Here is a 15,201-nt window from a genome sequence, read left to right as displayed (position 1 = left end):
TACTTTACAGGATGAAGGGTGTCCTCTTATCCACTGCTGAATAAGTGTTCAGCTATCGAGAGGAGTATCTTTGCACTGTTTTAACTTGTACTAAGAAAAGTCTGTATTTGAATAAGCAAAGAGGCCCATTGTGTGAAGAAACCCAGTGAAACCATGTGGAATATAAGCTTTAAAAGTACATCCATAATTTCATAACTCAAGTAATCTTTTCTGCTCGGGGAATATCTCAACAACCTTTCAAAGAATTTCCTTGAAATGTTTTACAAGCATTTTTGGTCCACAGATGAGGAACCCGAATGACTTTGGTGAAGGCATTTTTGTTTTTTGGTAAATGTCTAAATAACTGTTCGAAAGACTGGCACTTAATTTGGTATACACATCCATGTTCCCCCCAGGATGACTTTTAATAACTTTAAAATGTCAAATAGTGACTCAATTCTATAATATATCAATTTTAAAACTAAAATGTGTAATGTGATGCTGAACATAAGCATTGTCACAATATCTACAGATAATCAGTCTCGCTAATATAAGTGAATATATCCCACTTACAAAAGCTGGCATTAATTTCACTGTCTATTTACTGTTGAGCATAAATGAAAGTTTCATGAGGGAATATTTTCTGCAATCATTTGTACAGGAAGGGTTTTAATCAAGACATGAGCATAATGCGGCATGTAGACTGGTTGGAGTACTCGGAACAACAAGAATAAAGTACAACAAAGGTCATGAGTTATACTCTTCTTACCAGTCAGCACAACTGCAGCTCATACTGAAATACCTAGAAGAGATGTCTCAAACATCAGTGTATATTTTGATATTGCTTTAATAGATGGACAGGGTAATGGCACAAGGCATTCCACTGAATTGTCCTGAGTTCAGTTCTGACTTCCTCTAATCCAGCAAGGAGAGAGATGGAGAGTAAATAGAGCTGCTAAACTAAGAGGCGATGGAGCCTCCTCTGGCTTTTAACATTGTCACATTCCATCTAAATCCACAGCTCTCTACCCGAGCAGAAAAATAGCACGGGGTCATCTCCTTGTCTCTTACTGCAAGATGCAGGAGGTGTAACTCTGGGAGGTCCTAAGGTGGCAATGCAGAGACTTCCAAAGATAAAAACCTAGAGATGCTTCTCCACAATATCCATTTTCATTGTCCAAATCAGCATTGGGTGGAGGTTGCAGTGGGTCAATATTAACTGGCAGCGAGTCTCCAGGGAGCTGCAGGGAGCTCGAAAGATAAAATTACCTGGTTTAATTTCAAGTTAAAATAGTTTGCACGTGTTGCATGTTCCTGCTATCCTGAGGCCGGTTGCTAACTGTATTTTCACTTTTGTATGTAAAGTTTTCCGGTATGCTCAAGCTTTTCCCACCTTAACACAACCAGGTCCCGTCGTACTCTGTCATGCACAGTACCAAGCATTGCAGCTGACTAAAGTCTACCAAGTAGAGCATGTCTAGGTGCAGCTGTCCAGCCAATACTGCTGGAGTATTCACAGATGTGTCATTCAGAAACTCAGCCCAGCGGGCAAGCTGCAAAAGCCAGTGTGCAGCGCTGGAGCATGGTTTTGATTGCTGAGCTGCCTAAACTTTCAGTGCTGTCTGTGCTCTTTTCAACACAACAGAAACTAGCGCTTTCTGGACTAAATAAATAAATAACTGGGCAGTAATTCAAACAATGCTTGGGAACAGTCAACTCCCTGGGATTTTATTATTATAGTACTGTACCTGTCCCTCCAGGTCGAAGGCCAGGCAGGCGATGCCATGTGTGTGCACATCCTTGAGGATGGACACAGTCTGCACGGTGTAGGAGTCCCAAACACAGATGTAAGGCTCCTTGCCCACCTGTCCTGTGGCCACCAACACACGCTCCGGATGCAGAGCTAAACTGTACAGAGAGAGAGAGCGAGGAAAGGGAGCGAAAACATCTGGTTAGCCATTTTGTGTTCTTGTGAGTGTGTGCAGTGAGCAAACGAGGGATTCACCTCCCAGCAGAAACTACTGGGATGAGATGAACACATTAAGTCTGTGATGGGTCTGAACATGGAAGCAGAAGGGCAGCTTGACGAGGTGACATGGTCCAATTAACTCAGTCATGCTCAAATACACAGCCTGGCTTCGTGCGTGCCTACAGGGTGTTCATAGAGTATAAAAAGCAGCATTGGTAAATTTTCGATTTTTTCCCCCCACTTTCTTGTCTATTTTTTTTTCAGCATCCCTTGAACTACTCTCTGCCCATTTTACCTTTTCTAATTCATCCGGGGGTTTCCTCGCATCACCGGGCATATGTTTGTAACACTGTTACATAATCTCTCCCATCCACTCGTGCCTCCCCCACCCACGAGCAGTCCCACTATACAGCTGAGCAACAGACTGCTGTATAAAGCTGTCACTCCCTCCCCCTTTCTCCGCCCATCCTTTCAGCGGCCGCCAGTCACGTTCCAGGCCGGCTTGAGTGATTCACTGGGCAATTCTTCCTCTTGCCCTGTCCCGGCCTATATATTTCATGCTGCGACCGAACTCCCCTCCATTATAGTCAGGCTGCCTGTTTTGCCAGAATTTCTAATCCTGGCTTGAATTCAGACAGGCGGCTAGATGAGGCCTCAACCTGCCGAGTCCAAGCAGCTCATGACAAATGGGGCTTTCTTCTTCCACATTCACTTTACACCTTAATCTACCTCCTTTTCTCCGCCCTCGCCCTCCCAAGTTTATAAGCGTAGTCATTCCGTCTGACTCGCGACACCGCATCTGCATTCGAAACACGCCGCCACCAAGGACTTGACAAAGCTTTGGCGGTGTAACGTCTGTGAACGCTGAGGTGTGTGAGATGTGACAGGTCAAATCTTTGTCCTCCCGCAACCCTCTCTCCTTGCTCTCTCTCATCACCTCCGCTTCCTAGCTTCTTTGTGGAACCGCTCTCCAACATAGCACAATTTTACATCTTGTTTTTTTATGAATTATATAATCAGACCAAAGCAACTATTTATAGCATTCAGAGGAAGAAAAAAAGAAGCATGACTGGACCCCTTTGAGATGCAGACAGACGCAGCAGAGAAATCGCTTTGGCACAAGCAGGTGGTGCACAGTGAATCTGTCTGGTTTGACCCTGGATCAACATGAAACATGAATGCTAAAAAATAAAATGTCCAACAGCTATGGAGTCAATCTCATGCCAAAAGTATTTCCAGGAAACCCTGTAACTCAGCAAGACTTTCACTTCAGTTATGTTTCTTATCCTACCAGCTTTATTGTGTGTTCATGTTTCTGCTTTAAGTCAGTAACAAGATTGCTGTTTCATTTACATTTCTGTCGGCTGAGGAGCTTGCTAAATGCCATCACTAATGACTTAGCCTGCAGTGCATCGCCGGGGTTCTCCGGTTTGATATGGGCTACGGCTGTCTTCCGTCTGCCAAGTCCTGTCGTACAAAACTGGCTAAACCCTGCATCAATTAAACAGACTCTTTCCATGTAGACATGAAGAAAAGAAACAGCCAGAAGAGTTGTGTTTAATTGTGAAGATGCAAAGATGCAGCACAGAAAGAGACAAAGGTCAACTAAACCAGAATAGCACAAGACACACCTTTTACACTCCAGCATCATTATTATTATTTTTTATCAGCAACTCATAAATGTATTAAAGTTACACAAAAATAATAGTGATATTAACATATGAGCTGTTTCTGAGTGAGAGTAAAGTGAGGTGAACAATATCGGAGCATCTGGAGCGGCTTCCACCTCTTCTGTGTAAAACATTCATAACACCACCCCTTAAATGAAATGTCTGTCCGAGTTTATTTCTTTAATCGAGGTGACGACAATGCTGAATCATGCCATTGCGCTAAGTAACTGTACCGAACTCTGAAGGATCCTAATTGGGGGAGACAGATCTGCTCTTTAGAGACGAGGCAGCAACTCACAGTGATGATGGGACCTAAGAGCATCTCACTGGCACTCTGCACAGAGCACCAAAATATGTGTGAAGGTAAGAAGCAAAAGCAGACTTATAGGCAGACAGCATTGTCACCAACAGTAAAAGTGGTTGTAATGTACTTTTTTTTTTAGACCGTCTTATATTGGACCACTTTGCATTAGCTTACAGTTCACAGATTCACTGTGTCTCTCTCAGCTCACTGAAACAAGACCAGGTCTCGGTCTGGCGTCTATAATCCTCTGTCTGTGGTCCATCATAACTAATATCATCAATAAGACATTTTAACATAACACAACCCTTTATTCCTGTGTCCGTACCTTGTCATTATCTCTCACGCTTTATTTAAACAAAGAACATGAATGAGCCAAGATTTTTTTTAAAACAGCAAAAAATAAAGCTAGTTATCTTCAGACATGTTTCGACACTGTTGCCTCCACAACACCTAATTTTTGGAGCAGACGTTTATGTTTTCACTGTGACAAAATATCTCAAATATGTTCCTGGACAGGATTGTATACATGGCTTTGCAGTGGTTATGGGAACTCAATGGCATCACAAACTCAAAGCATCTTTTTGTAATTCTGCTTACTCTTTTAGTTTGCATGAATCTGTTTGAGTGCATTGTTCGGGTTTATGTCAGCATAGCAAAAATAAAGCTTTGTGGTTCTGACGAGGTTTTTAGCGGTCGCCTCAGGTTCTTTGAGTTTTAGACTAGAATACATATCTGAGCTGCAAGAGAGTGAAACAAATACGATGTGGTGAAAGATCAGCCAAAAAAACGTAATACAAATAATTTTACTAACACTTGAGCGGGATTTGTGTTTTAACTACAGCAAATTAACAGCCTCAGTGTATTATGTTATTGCTCAACAACCTATGAATTTAATTTCATTTGTTGCACTGTCATAGACAGCTGAGCCTTTCATTCATGTGAAAACCTGTTAGCTCCTCCACATCTGACTGGGAGACCAGTGTGAAGGGGCTGTGGGGCAAGACAGAACCAGGCGGGAGAAACAAGGCCAGCAATTAATTCATAAAGTAAAGCACCAATTTAGATGTAGCTCACAAACAACCAAAATAGACCAAGACAATGGTAAACAAGAGCAACAAAAGAGAGGGTAATGTAGTGCTATCTGTGGGGGCTGCGTCTATTCCACAAGTCAATGCAACGTGAGAGCAGTCCAACATTTATTCGGCACTGAATCTGAGGATTGCTCCTCATTGTGCCATCACAGTATAAGTCAAAGGAAGTGTTCATGGAAGCTTCACAAGCACTCCTCTGGGATCTACATTTAAAATTAAGTTCACCTGGAGTGTGTCAACAATAACAGACAGCTCAAGAGATCTGTGTAGCCTTTTTACTGTAAATGTGTTCAAATCGCCAAAGCTTTGTATCTATGTTAAACAGCCTGGTTGAATAAAATGCAAACAAAAGACCGGATAACAGCATAAGGAGCTCGGTGTGATTGAATCCTCACAACTTTGCTTGCAATAGTGATAACAGATGTACAGATGGTTGATTTAAATGGTTTACCAATTCATTACTTTGGCATAGTCATTAGTCTTGCACATGCAGTCAGTGACTCCTCCAGCCAGCTAAGTGCTTGAGCTCGGGCACTTCTCCCACTGGGAAGCAGAGGGTTAGTATCTCTATTGTTCCATTAATAATGGAGCAGGAGTCCAGCTGACTACCGACACAGCATATAATGCTAGTCATCTCCAGGCCAACCCACACATACATGTCAACACAAGCACTGGAGCGGTGGACACAGGTCACTGTTGCATGGCATGCTGAGTAACAACTTGAAAAGCAAGATCATTACATGTGTCACGTAACGCTGGTTATTTTGCCGTGTTTGATCAGAAAGAAGGTGATTCAAGGTTTGTTTGAGTTATTACAACCCACAGAAAACAATGAAAGGATCCTTTTAAGGACAGGTGTGTGTTAAAGTGCATTTTCATAATTGCACAGCTGTATTAACCACATTAGTGTTATCTGTGTGCTCGAAAGACAATGTAGGCTGCTGTTTTGGAAAAGCTTTTATACATGTTGAAACGTGTCTGTCACGAGATAACAGTGACAGCAATGTAAATAGCCACCAAAGAAAAGCATGTTGATTCATTGTTTAAACAATGCATTAATAATAATAAGTTATTTATGAGGCAAAAATTCGAAATATTTTATAATAACCCATTTTCCGGTGAGGGAATTTGCAGCTTTTATCCCTGTAATATATTTTATAAATGAAATATCAGTTGAGTTTTGGACTGCTTGTTAAACAAAACAACATTTTAAAAGAATCCTCACTTGTGGAAAAAAGATAAGTGTCATTTCCATTCATTTTAAAGATTAAATTATTAATTAAGGTTTGACAATGAACCCTGCTGAATTAATCTCGCAGTAGAGAGAGAGAGAGAGAGAGAGAGAGAGAGAGAGAGAGAGAGAGAGAGAGAGGGAGAGAGAGAGAGAGAGAGAGAGAGAGAGAGAGAGAGAGAGAGAGAGAGAGAGAGAGAGAGCTAGAGAGAGAACACACCCCTGGTGAAAAGTATATGCACTGAAGTCCCTTGCAAACTACGGGGTTGCTGTTGGGTGTGTGTGTGTGTGTGTGTGTGTGTGTGTGTGTGTGTGTGTGTGTGTGTGTGTGTGTGTGTGTGTGTGTGTGTGTGTGTGTGTGTGTGTGTGCGTGCGTGCGTGCGTGCGTGCGTGCGTGTGTGTGCCCCCTTGAGCTGAAAAAAAATATCAGATTACATGACACAAGGTGACATCCGCACCCACAATGACAACGCTGTCCGAGGTGCTGAAACAAACTGTTCCGCGCATCATTACGCTACCTGATTATGTCATCGTTGTGCCCCAGGTAAAATTTCTGCTTATGCTCCCGGGTGTTGTACACAACTCCAACACCTGCGACGAAATAGACTATTTCCTTGGCGGCGGTGTAGTACAGGTTGTTGCGGCACTGGTGTCCTCGGTATCCGTAAACCCACTCCAGTCTCAGGTGGCAGTTGGGAGCAGTTCTGTCAGCCATGTCCGCACTTCCGTGTGTGTCCCTCTGTCGCTATCGCGTAGGTTTTCTGATCTAGTGTCATTCACCAAAAAGGATTTATTTTAAGCCCGTGCGTCCCATTAGATCCGTTGGATTCCCACCAGTCCAGAGAAAGCGTTGACATTAGGCATAATGTGAGAATGTATGGTCGTGTTGTCCGGTGTTGTCTATTTCTATTTCAGAAACAGGTTTCTACGCTGCTGTTCTCATGATGAGAGTTTACTTCCACTGCTTCATCCCGAGGCTCGCAGTCCTCCTCGACACAGGTCACAGCTCCTGTCAAATCCTACAAAGATGGAGCTGCTCTGTTATTCCGCAAGCGCCGCCCACAAAGATGACGGACTTCTGTGACGTCCAATCAGATCCCTTAACTCATTTTGGGGGAATATATAGAAGGAGACGACAATTCCGTCATGGTCACAAAGTTATGCGGGACTAATATTTACTGTTTACAATAAATATAATTTAACATTAACTATTTGTGTCTTACTGTACATATCTTGCTCTAATTATGCTCTTTTTTCCAAACAAAAATACCGCTATAATAAGTTGGATTGTATATTTACTGTTTTACTAATATGTCACAACAACTATTATACGTTAATATTCGTAGATGTCCCAGTATATGTGAGTATTGTAAAAACGAAAATGGCACAAAAAATATAAAATAAAATAAAGAGACAATATTTCATTAGAAGAACTTGCATTGAAGCCCCGCCCTCCTCCGTCGTTGCCGAGCGACAGAGGGAGCATTGGTCGCCGTCTTAACAGCTTGCTAGCAGACTTTTACACCTAACGGCAGACTTTTCCCAACGAAGATATGGAGGTGACGATGGACCCTTTGTTTCTGGCGTTGAGCTATTTCCGGAGGCGAAGGCTCCAACAATGTTCAGACATTTGCACTAAAATATTACAAGACAACCCGTACGACCAGGTACTGTAGCGTCGTTAGCTTAGTATGCTAGCGATTATCCCTGAAGGAAAGCTTCCTTGTTTGCTCGGTATGCAGTAGTAGCTGGTACATAATCCTCATAGTCGAGTCTTTGAAGGTTATCACTACGTTGTATTCATTGACAGTAGCGTATTTTAGTCGTCATGTTTCTCATTTGCTGCTGTTCATGGTTACTAAACCACATGAATTTTAAAGTTTCCATATTCATTACCCCTCAACTTTCTTCTTCTCTCACTAACTCACTGCATGCTGTCTCAAGGACTCCTCCTTACCTATATCAGAGGTAACCTTGTTACTCTCTGCCTTCCTTTTTCATACTTTTGTCGTGTGGATGGTTCAACACCGCTCCTGACTGTTCCATGTTCATCTGTACATCCATATGACTGAAGCATTGTGTGTTTCTCAGGCTGCATGGAGCTTGAAGACTCGCGCTCTTACAGAGATGGTATACATCGATGAAATTGAGGTCGACCAGGAAGGCATAGCTGAGATGATGCTGGATGAAAGCTCTATTGCTCAAGTTGCACGTAGGTATAAACTCCTCTCAGCACCTAAAGTTTAGAATTGTAATAATTCATATACATTTACTCTATTGTAAAATGTGACGGAGACGACTTGACTTTCTTCCAGGACCAGGAACATCGCTGAGGCTGCCCGGAACAAGTCAGGGCGGAGGTCCCACACCAGCTGTCAGGTACTGTCTGCCAGAAAATGATTATGTAATACCATGGAATTTGACCGTTGATACATTTTTCATCAAAGTAGGAGACGCCTGATCTGAATGTTCCTTTCTGTATTTCAGGCCTTTGACCCAATCAGGGCGTCCCATCACAGGATTTGTGAGGCCCACCACACAGTCAGGACGTCCTGGGACAATGGAGCAGGCCATCAAGACCCCACGCACTGCAAGCACTGCTCGTCCTGTCACCAGCGCTTCTGGCAGATTCATTCGTCTGGGAACAGTGAGTAAATATTCCTTGTGTCAGTCTGCATCGACTGAAAGGCTCCACGTGCAAACACAAATACACTTTTTGGGCAAACATAATTAATATTATCCATGCATGATATTTTGTTTCCCCGTGTCACCAGGCTTCGATGTTAACCAATGCTGAAGGACCATATATAAACTTGTCGAGACTAAACCTGGCCAAGTATTCTCAAAAACCGCATTTATCCAGGGTAAGATTGAGACCATCACTTGCAAAAATTATTCAAAGTCATAGTCATAATTTTCTTTCATAATGTTAAGTAACCATAATTTCACTTCTCAGACGTTGTTTGAGTACATCTTCCATCATGAAAACGATGTAAAAAATGTAAGTGTTTTATAATTCTAAGTTACGAAGAATATATGTTTTAAATTGTAAGATTGTTGTTAATCGTTCATGCAACACAAATTTGTATGTTATTATCCAGGCTTTAGATTTGGCTGCTCAAGCTACTGAACATGCTCAGTTCAAAGACTGGTGGTGGAAAGTTCAGCTGGGGAAATGCTACTACAGGTAACTCACCGGCATCCAAATGGTTGAAACTCAACATTTCTGATTTAAGCATTACCTTTGTAATCTATCTAATGATTAACGTCTCTGACCTTTGCAGGCTTGGTTTATATCGAGAGGCAGAAAAACAGTTTAGATCAGCTCTCAACCATAAAGAGGTGGTGGATACATATCTCTACCTTGCGAAGGTCGTGACACATTACCATTTGTTGCACAATGGAAAATACTCTCTTCCTGATGCCAAAAGTTAGCTATAAAGGAGCGTGTGTGTGTTTTCTCTTAGGTGTATCAGCGCCTGGATCAACCAATCACAGCCCTTAACCTTTTCAAGCAAGGTCTGGACCACTTTCCTGGTGAGGTTACTCTTCTAACAGGAATCGCTCGCATACACGAGGTACAGTATGTCACTATAGTTTCCACTTAGTTTTCATGCCAAATACAATTGCCAAAATGAAAAAGGAAATCATATGTACTGTTTATTCTGTGACATTGCCACAGGAGATGAACAACATCTCATCAGCCACAGAGTATTACAAAGATGTCCTGAAGCAGGACAACACTCACGTGGAGGCTATAGCCTGTATAGGCAGCAATCACTTCTACACTGATCAGCCTGAGATCGCCCTGCGCTTCTACAGGTTAGATACACATGTATGCATAATTTACTAGTATGTAATGTATTGTTCCACTCTAGGTTTCGAGAAACTATATCCCAGCTGTGATTCAATACGTTTTCTTCCAATGCTAGACGGCTACTTCAGATGGGGGTGTATAACTGCCAGTTGTACAACAACCTGGGCCTGTGCTGCTTCTACGCCCAGCAGTACGACATGACCCTGTCTTCATTTGAGAGGGCTCAGGCCTTAGTGGCCAACGATGAAGAGCAGGCGGATGTGTGGTACAACATAGGTCATGTGGCTGTGGTGAGTTCACGATCCCCAAAAGTATCCCAGAATGTCGGTTGATTTAATACTATTCAATAAGGATGAAAGAAAATAGAGCTCACAAGCTTACAATGGATACAGAAGTTGGTAACAAAGTGCATGTGCTCTATGTTTACAGGGCATAGGAGACTTGAATCTGGCCTACCAGTGTTTTAAACTGGCTTTGGCTAATAATAATGACCATGCAGAGGCCTACAACAACCTGGCTGTGCTGGAGCTGCGCAAAGGACGTATTGAACAGGTGAAAATATACCTTTAAGTCAGGTTGCCAATTATCCTTTTAATTATTTTAGTGACTTGCCCTGAATGTCTTCTTAAAACACTGCATGACATCATAAAGGTTTTTTATGTGCATTGTTCAATGAATCACTAACACTTGCGATAGTCTTGAACTTCACTGAAACTGTAACTGAGCGAATAAGTTGGCAGAATGCCGTCGTAGCTGTCTGATTTAGAAGATGCCTTACTATAAATTAATAGAATAATGTCGACAATACTAATGGTTGTCCTGTCTACTATCTAGTCTAAAGCCTTTCTGCAGACAGCTGCATCTCTGGCCCCTCACATGTATGAGCCACACTTCAATCTCGCCATTCTCTCTGAAAAGGTAATTTGTCACTCTTTAATATACCTAAATATAAAAAAAATACATATCTAATAGTGTGATCTCCACAATACAGTCTGCCGATGTATGTGATGATGTTGTCTGTTTCCAGATTGGAGACCTTCAAAGCAGTTACACTGCCGCCCAAAAGTCCGAGGACTCCTTTCCGGAGCACGTCGACACTCAGCAGCTTCTGAAGCAACTTCGGCAGCACTTTGCGGCGCTGTGAGAGTCCGACCAGCATGCTTAGAAAGAAAGGTGTGGTTTGAATAATACAGGAGTTAAAGAAAAGAAATATTGAGCTCTAGTGGTAGTCATGGACTCCTGAACAAATTAGATTGGCAGGTAAATCAGCCATGGAAACCAAGATGGAAATCAGATATGTTGAAATCAACAGCAATCAACATTAGTTTTGCTTTGTGTTTATTTATCAATTGATACGTATACACGAATGTTGTCAGAAGTGACTGGCCTTGTTTGTTCATTTGAACTTATTTGGCCATTCTACATTTGAGGCCTGTAATCCAACAAGACAGCTGTTTTGGGAATTAGCTCCAGTGGCTAAGTTAACTCTTACTGGTTATTATTTTATGATAATACTTCATTATCATTATTCATAATGATAAATGTCTGGGATTTCTCCAAGCTTAATTTAACAACTCAATGGTAACTGACACTTTAAGTGTTGCTTTGTCATGCGACATATGACTTGTAAGGAATGTACAATGTATGCAAAGCTGGGTGTTTTCCTGATAAACTGGTACCGTAGTGTACAGATCTGTATAGTAGCATTTCATATGTACATAGTCAAAATATTTATTACAGTGTAACGTTTAACCTGCATTTTGTAGTTAATTTCATAATTCAAATGTATTTTTGGTATTTTGACCTTCTTTTCCATTTTGAAGTCTCAGCAAATACTGACTTGACAATAAAATAAAGATGTAAAAGTCTTTAAGAACAAGTTAATTTTTCATTCAAACAATTCACTGAAAACAAAATGTGATTTTAAAATAACACATTAACTCGCAGACATTGGTTGTTTTTGGCAAATCCATTTCAGGTCATAAGAACATGGAGCATCATTCCAGGCCTTAAAGGGGTTGTTTCTGCGATACGTCGCTGCACAGTCCTCATTACCCGCATTGTTGGGCTCTCCATCATTCCAGTACCTGAAACAAATGATAAGTTGGTGAGCGATAGTAACTGCTTTTTAACAATATGTTCAAACAAAATTGCTTATTTGATTTTCAAGAGTGGCATTACAAATTGTATATTGACACACTATAATTATGAGAATGTGCTACCGCAACAGTTCCTCCAATCCCAATATGTATTTGACTTAAATTAATTAACTTTTGCATTTTTTTTGTATCCGTGCATATGTCACTGTTACCCCTGAGTCAGTCTTGTTCCATCCAGCCATTTCCAAGTCCCTTCCACCTCCAAATCACTTAAGCCGATCCAGAAGCCAGTGTGGCCTGCTATTTCAGAGGGGTCGTGATAAGTATTTATCAGGCCGCTTATTGCCAGCTGCAAGGTCGGAAATGTACAAACGCACACATACATGTCAGTGGGGGAATGGAACGAAGTACAGTTACTTAGGTACTATACATTTGAGGTACTTGTACTCCATATGATGTGACTTTATTATTCTACTCCACTACATCTCAGAAGAAAGCATTGTACTACATACACATGGCAGATCTTCATATCTTTCCTTCTCAGAAAAAAAACACATATCTCCAGATTGGGTGATTTTAAAATATGTTTGATAAAATGAAAGAAGTGTCCCTGTACGTAATGAGAGAATTCCTCTTGAGTTAAATAAACTATTTGAATCCTCTTGGATCAGCTAGGAAATGCATCAAGAGATATATGGTTCTCAGAGTCCAGCGATATGACAAACATATTAAGCATAGCTGTAGATTAAACTACCTCCAAATATAATAAGGAATTACAATTAGCACAACCTTGAACATCAAAATGCAACATACACATCCAGCAGTAATATTAATTAAAAACCATCATATAATATACTGTATTAGTAAAATACTGACAGGACATTTACTGTTCAATGAATACTTTACGTCATATTTTAAAGGTAATTTTTCTATTAATACAAAATGTAAAGCATAATAAAAGTGAATTAAAATAATTGTATTGCCGAGTTTGTCCAGGAATATTAACATATTGACTAAATGTTGAGTCTTACGTGTGTCTCTCTGCTGTTTATCACTGCTAAGTCACCTCCTTGAGTTTTGCAGAACTGTCTGGCGTCATGCCATGATCTGCGTATAACAGCACCAGAGAATGCAAAGTAGTAACACACTGAGTTTATCAAAGTCCATCCTGGTAGACAGTGTCTGCAGCCCTCCACTGTTGCAAAAGAAAATGGAAGCATAATGTGTTGTTGAGTCACAATAATTATGTTTCCTAATCTCGATGACACAAACAATCTGTCAAAATAAACTAAACAAAAGAAGCTCTTACTAATCATTGGGATGTAGGACTGCAACGCGGAAATGTCCATGTGGTGTTTGTCTCTCAGGTTTTCGTAGTATTTGGTTCTTACACTCTCGTGTTCAATCTCCCATTTGGTAAGTTGCTGCTCACTGATCTCGTTTGCCAGCTGTTTTTGGGCTTCGTCCCTGCTTTGGATCATGGTGCTGTAGGAAGCCTGCAGTTTGGCCACCTCAGTGCTGATGTCCGTTATCGTCTGCTCATCGGTTAGTTTGTTATCTGTAAGTGGTCATACATTGCATACAGTACATATACAATTGCATTAATAAGTCAAACATGAGCACAGGATTAGGAACAGAAAAACTACATGCACTGTGACTGATTTTATTTCTTGCATATTACAATTTTGCTTCATCTTATTTCACCTCCTGGGTTCTGGATCTTATTTGCTCATATGTGTTTCGTTGTGAAGCCCTTTACATCTATGTTGGATGCAATTAATAATAATAATATTCAAGTTATGAGTACTCTGTACTTATGAGGGATTAGTACCTTACTTGAGCATTTCTGTTTTATACTTTTACTTTACTACATTTTAGGCAATTATTATACTTTCTGGGTTTTTTTTGTTGTGACTTTGATGATTCCGACTATTAATACAAAATACAAACCATCTAATAAATAATGATTATACATTATTGTAGGTTAAAAGCTAACGAGCAGTATATAAGTAACCAAAATGAGCTTCCCTCCATAGCTGCAACATGAAAAGTGACTAAAGTGATGAATGTATAAACATAACAGGTACTTTTACTTTTAGTACTTTAAGTATATTTTGATGTTCATTAAACTTGAGTAAAATTTTGAAGCAGAACCTTGACTTACAATCAGAATCACATTTATTGACCAAGTATGTGTTCACATAAGGAATTTTTGACACCAGGAGCGCGGTTCATAACTTACAGTAGACTCCCAGGCCAATGTCAACTGCTAGCAGAACCACAGCAAGCACTGCCAGGCTCACGATGAGCAGCTTGTGACGATCAAAACGGGATCCAGGTGTCACCATCAACATGGACACTTCACAGAGACTTAACGGTCAATAGCAGAGCCAATAACTGTGCAAGAATATACTAACAATTCAATATAATACAAATAACCTACAGACGGTTGAAAAAAGTAAATGAAAACCAAATGAGACACGTTATGTTTTAATGCGTCTCTGTATATTATATTGGAAATACTAAATAGTTGAGTTATACAGTGATTAAAATATATATATATATATATATATATATATATATATATATATATATATATATATATATATATATATATATATACTTAATTGCTTATAGCAAAACAAGCTGCATGTTAAAATACCATCGAAATACCAGTGTGATGTGTTTCTAGTAGTATTTTAGAATCACTGTCTCTTAAAAAAACGGATAATATTCTCACTAATGTGCATTGATTTAATTTATTTGTCATTTACTATACCATGTTGCTTCTCTTGGTCCCTCCTGGAGTAGAGAGTGTGATCACCTTCACTAAAGTCCTCTGGATCAATCATTTTCTTATATGAACCATCAAAAGTGCCACCTAAATGTTCTCCTTCCTCCATTTTGACTGTTTAAAGAGAGTCTGACGTGACTGTGGAGGACAGATTGTTTGTTGGGACCTTGCCCTGTGCGTGTGTGTGTGTAACATTACAAACAGAAAATCAGGTTAATTTGTTAAATATTTACATGGGCTGTAGGGG

At 40.4% G+C, this 15,201-nt stretch overlaps 3 protein-coding genes across 8 annotated transcripts in view; 1 reads left to right on the top strand and 2 right to left on the bottom strand.

The window, feature by feature from the left end:
- Positions 1-7,238, bottom strand: part of eml5 (EMAP like 5) — a 33,075-nt gene extending 25,837 nt beyond the window's left edge. For all 3 annotated transcript variants that reach the window (XM_068580090.1, XM_068580091.1, XM_068580092.1), the window contains exons 1-2: positions 6,763-7,238; positions 1,728-1,887 (exon numbers count right to left, since the gene is read on the bottom strand). In XM_068580090.1, coding sequence (XP_068436191.1) covers positions 1,728-1,887; positions 6,763-6,959 — 357 coding nt within the window. In that variant the 5' untranslated portion in view covers positions 6,960-7,238. The remainder of the gene's footprint in view (positions 1-1,727; positions 1,888-6,762) is intronic.
- Positions 7,239-7,727: 489 nt separating this feature from the next.
- ttc8 (tetratricopeptide repeat domain 8) lies at positions 7,728-13,058 on the top strand. Of its 4 annotated transcripts, XM_068581003.1 has the most exons (15): positions 7,728-7,911; positions 8,336-8,456; positions 8,560-8,623; positions 8,732-8,891; positions 9,019-9,108; positions 9,201-9,245; positions 9,346-9,431; positions 9,529-9,616; positions 9,712-9,822; positions 9,927-10,066; positions 10,177-10,351; positions 10,491-10,613; positions 10,896-10,979; positions 11,089-11,234; positions 12,040-13,058. In XM_068581003.1, exons 1-14 carry the CDS (start codon positions 7,798-7,800, stop codon positions 11,203-11,205), a joined length of 1,518 nt encoding a protein of 505 aa, XP_068437104.1. In that variant the 5' UTR covers positions 7,728-7,797; the 3' UTR covers positions 11,206-11,234; positions 12,040-13,058. The 4 variants fall into 4 exon arrangements, with proteins under 4 accessions (XP_068437104.1, XP_068437103.1, XP_068437106.1 ...); XM_068581002.1 differs by lacking the exon at positions 12,040-13,058 and having other exon boundaries at positions 11,089-11,900; XM_068581005.1 differs by lacking the exon at positions 12,040-13,058 and having other exon boundaries at positions 7,773-7,911; positions 8,336-8,460; positions 11,089-11,900.
- On the bottom strand, positions 11,998-15,063 carry LOC137787802 (C-type lectin domain family 4 member M-like). The gene is made up of 6 exons (XM_068580540.1): positions 14,940-15,063; positions 14,403-14,519; positions 13,470-13,718; positions 13,192-13,355; positions 12,373-12,509; positions 11,998-12,148 (listed from the first exon to the last, which is right to left on the bottom strand). Exons 1-6 carry the CDS (start codon positions 15,061-15,063, stop codon positions 11,998-12,000), a joined length of 942 nt encoding a protein of 313 aa, XP_068436641.1.
- Between the last annotated feature and the right edge of the window lie 138 nt (positions 15,064-15,201).

Source organism: Clinocottus analis, unplaced genomic scaffold, assembly GCF_023055335.1.
Source record: "Clinocottus analis isolate CAN_PGR_092001 unplaced genomic scaffold, fCliAna1.0.p SCAF_17, whole genome shotgun sequence".
Lineage (NCBI taxonomy): Eukaryota > Metazoa > Chordata > Actinopteri > Perciformes > Cottidae > Clinocottus > Clinocottus analis.
The sequence above is the reverse complement of the archived record's forward strand: the minus strand, read 5'-3'. Positions and strand labels throughout refer to the sequence as shown.

Excerpts from the sequence above, each read along its gene's own strand:
- LOC137787802 (XM_068580540.1), bottom strand. The coding sequence starts at position 15,063 with ATGGAGGAAGGAGAACATTTAGGTGGCACTTTTGATGGTTCATATAAG. Across the intron at positions 13,356-13,469 it reads GTCCTACATCCCAATGATTA|TGGAGGGCTGCAGACACTGT; the intron begins GTAAGAGCTTCT and ends CTTTTGCAACAG. Across the intron at positions 12,510-13,191 it reads TAAACAGCAGAGAGACACAC|CTGGCAATAAGCGGCCTGAT; the intron begins GTAAGACTCAAC and ends CCGACCTTGCAG.
- ttc8 (XM_068581003.1), top strand. The coding sequence starts at position 7,798 with ATGGAGGTGACGATGGACCCTTTGTTTCTGGCGTTGAGCTATTTCCGG. Across the intron at positions 9,617-9,711 it reads CATATCTCTACCTTGCGAAG|GTGTATCAGCGCCTGGATCA; the intron begins GTCGTGACACAT and ends GTTTTCTCTTAG. Across the intron at positions 10,352-10,490 it reads ACATAGGTCATGTGGCTGTG|GGCATAGGAGACTTGAATCT; the intron begins GTGAGTTCACGA and ends CTATGTTTACAG.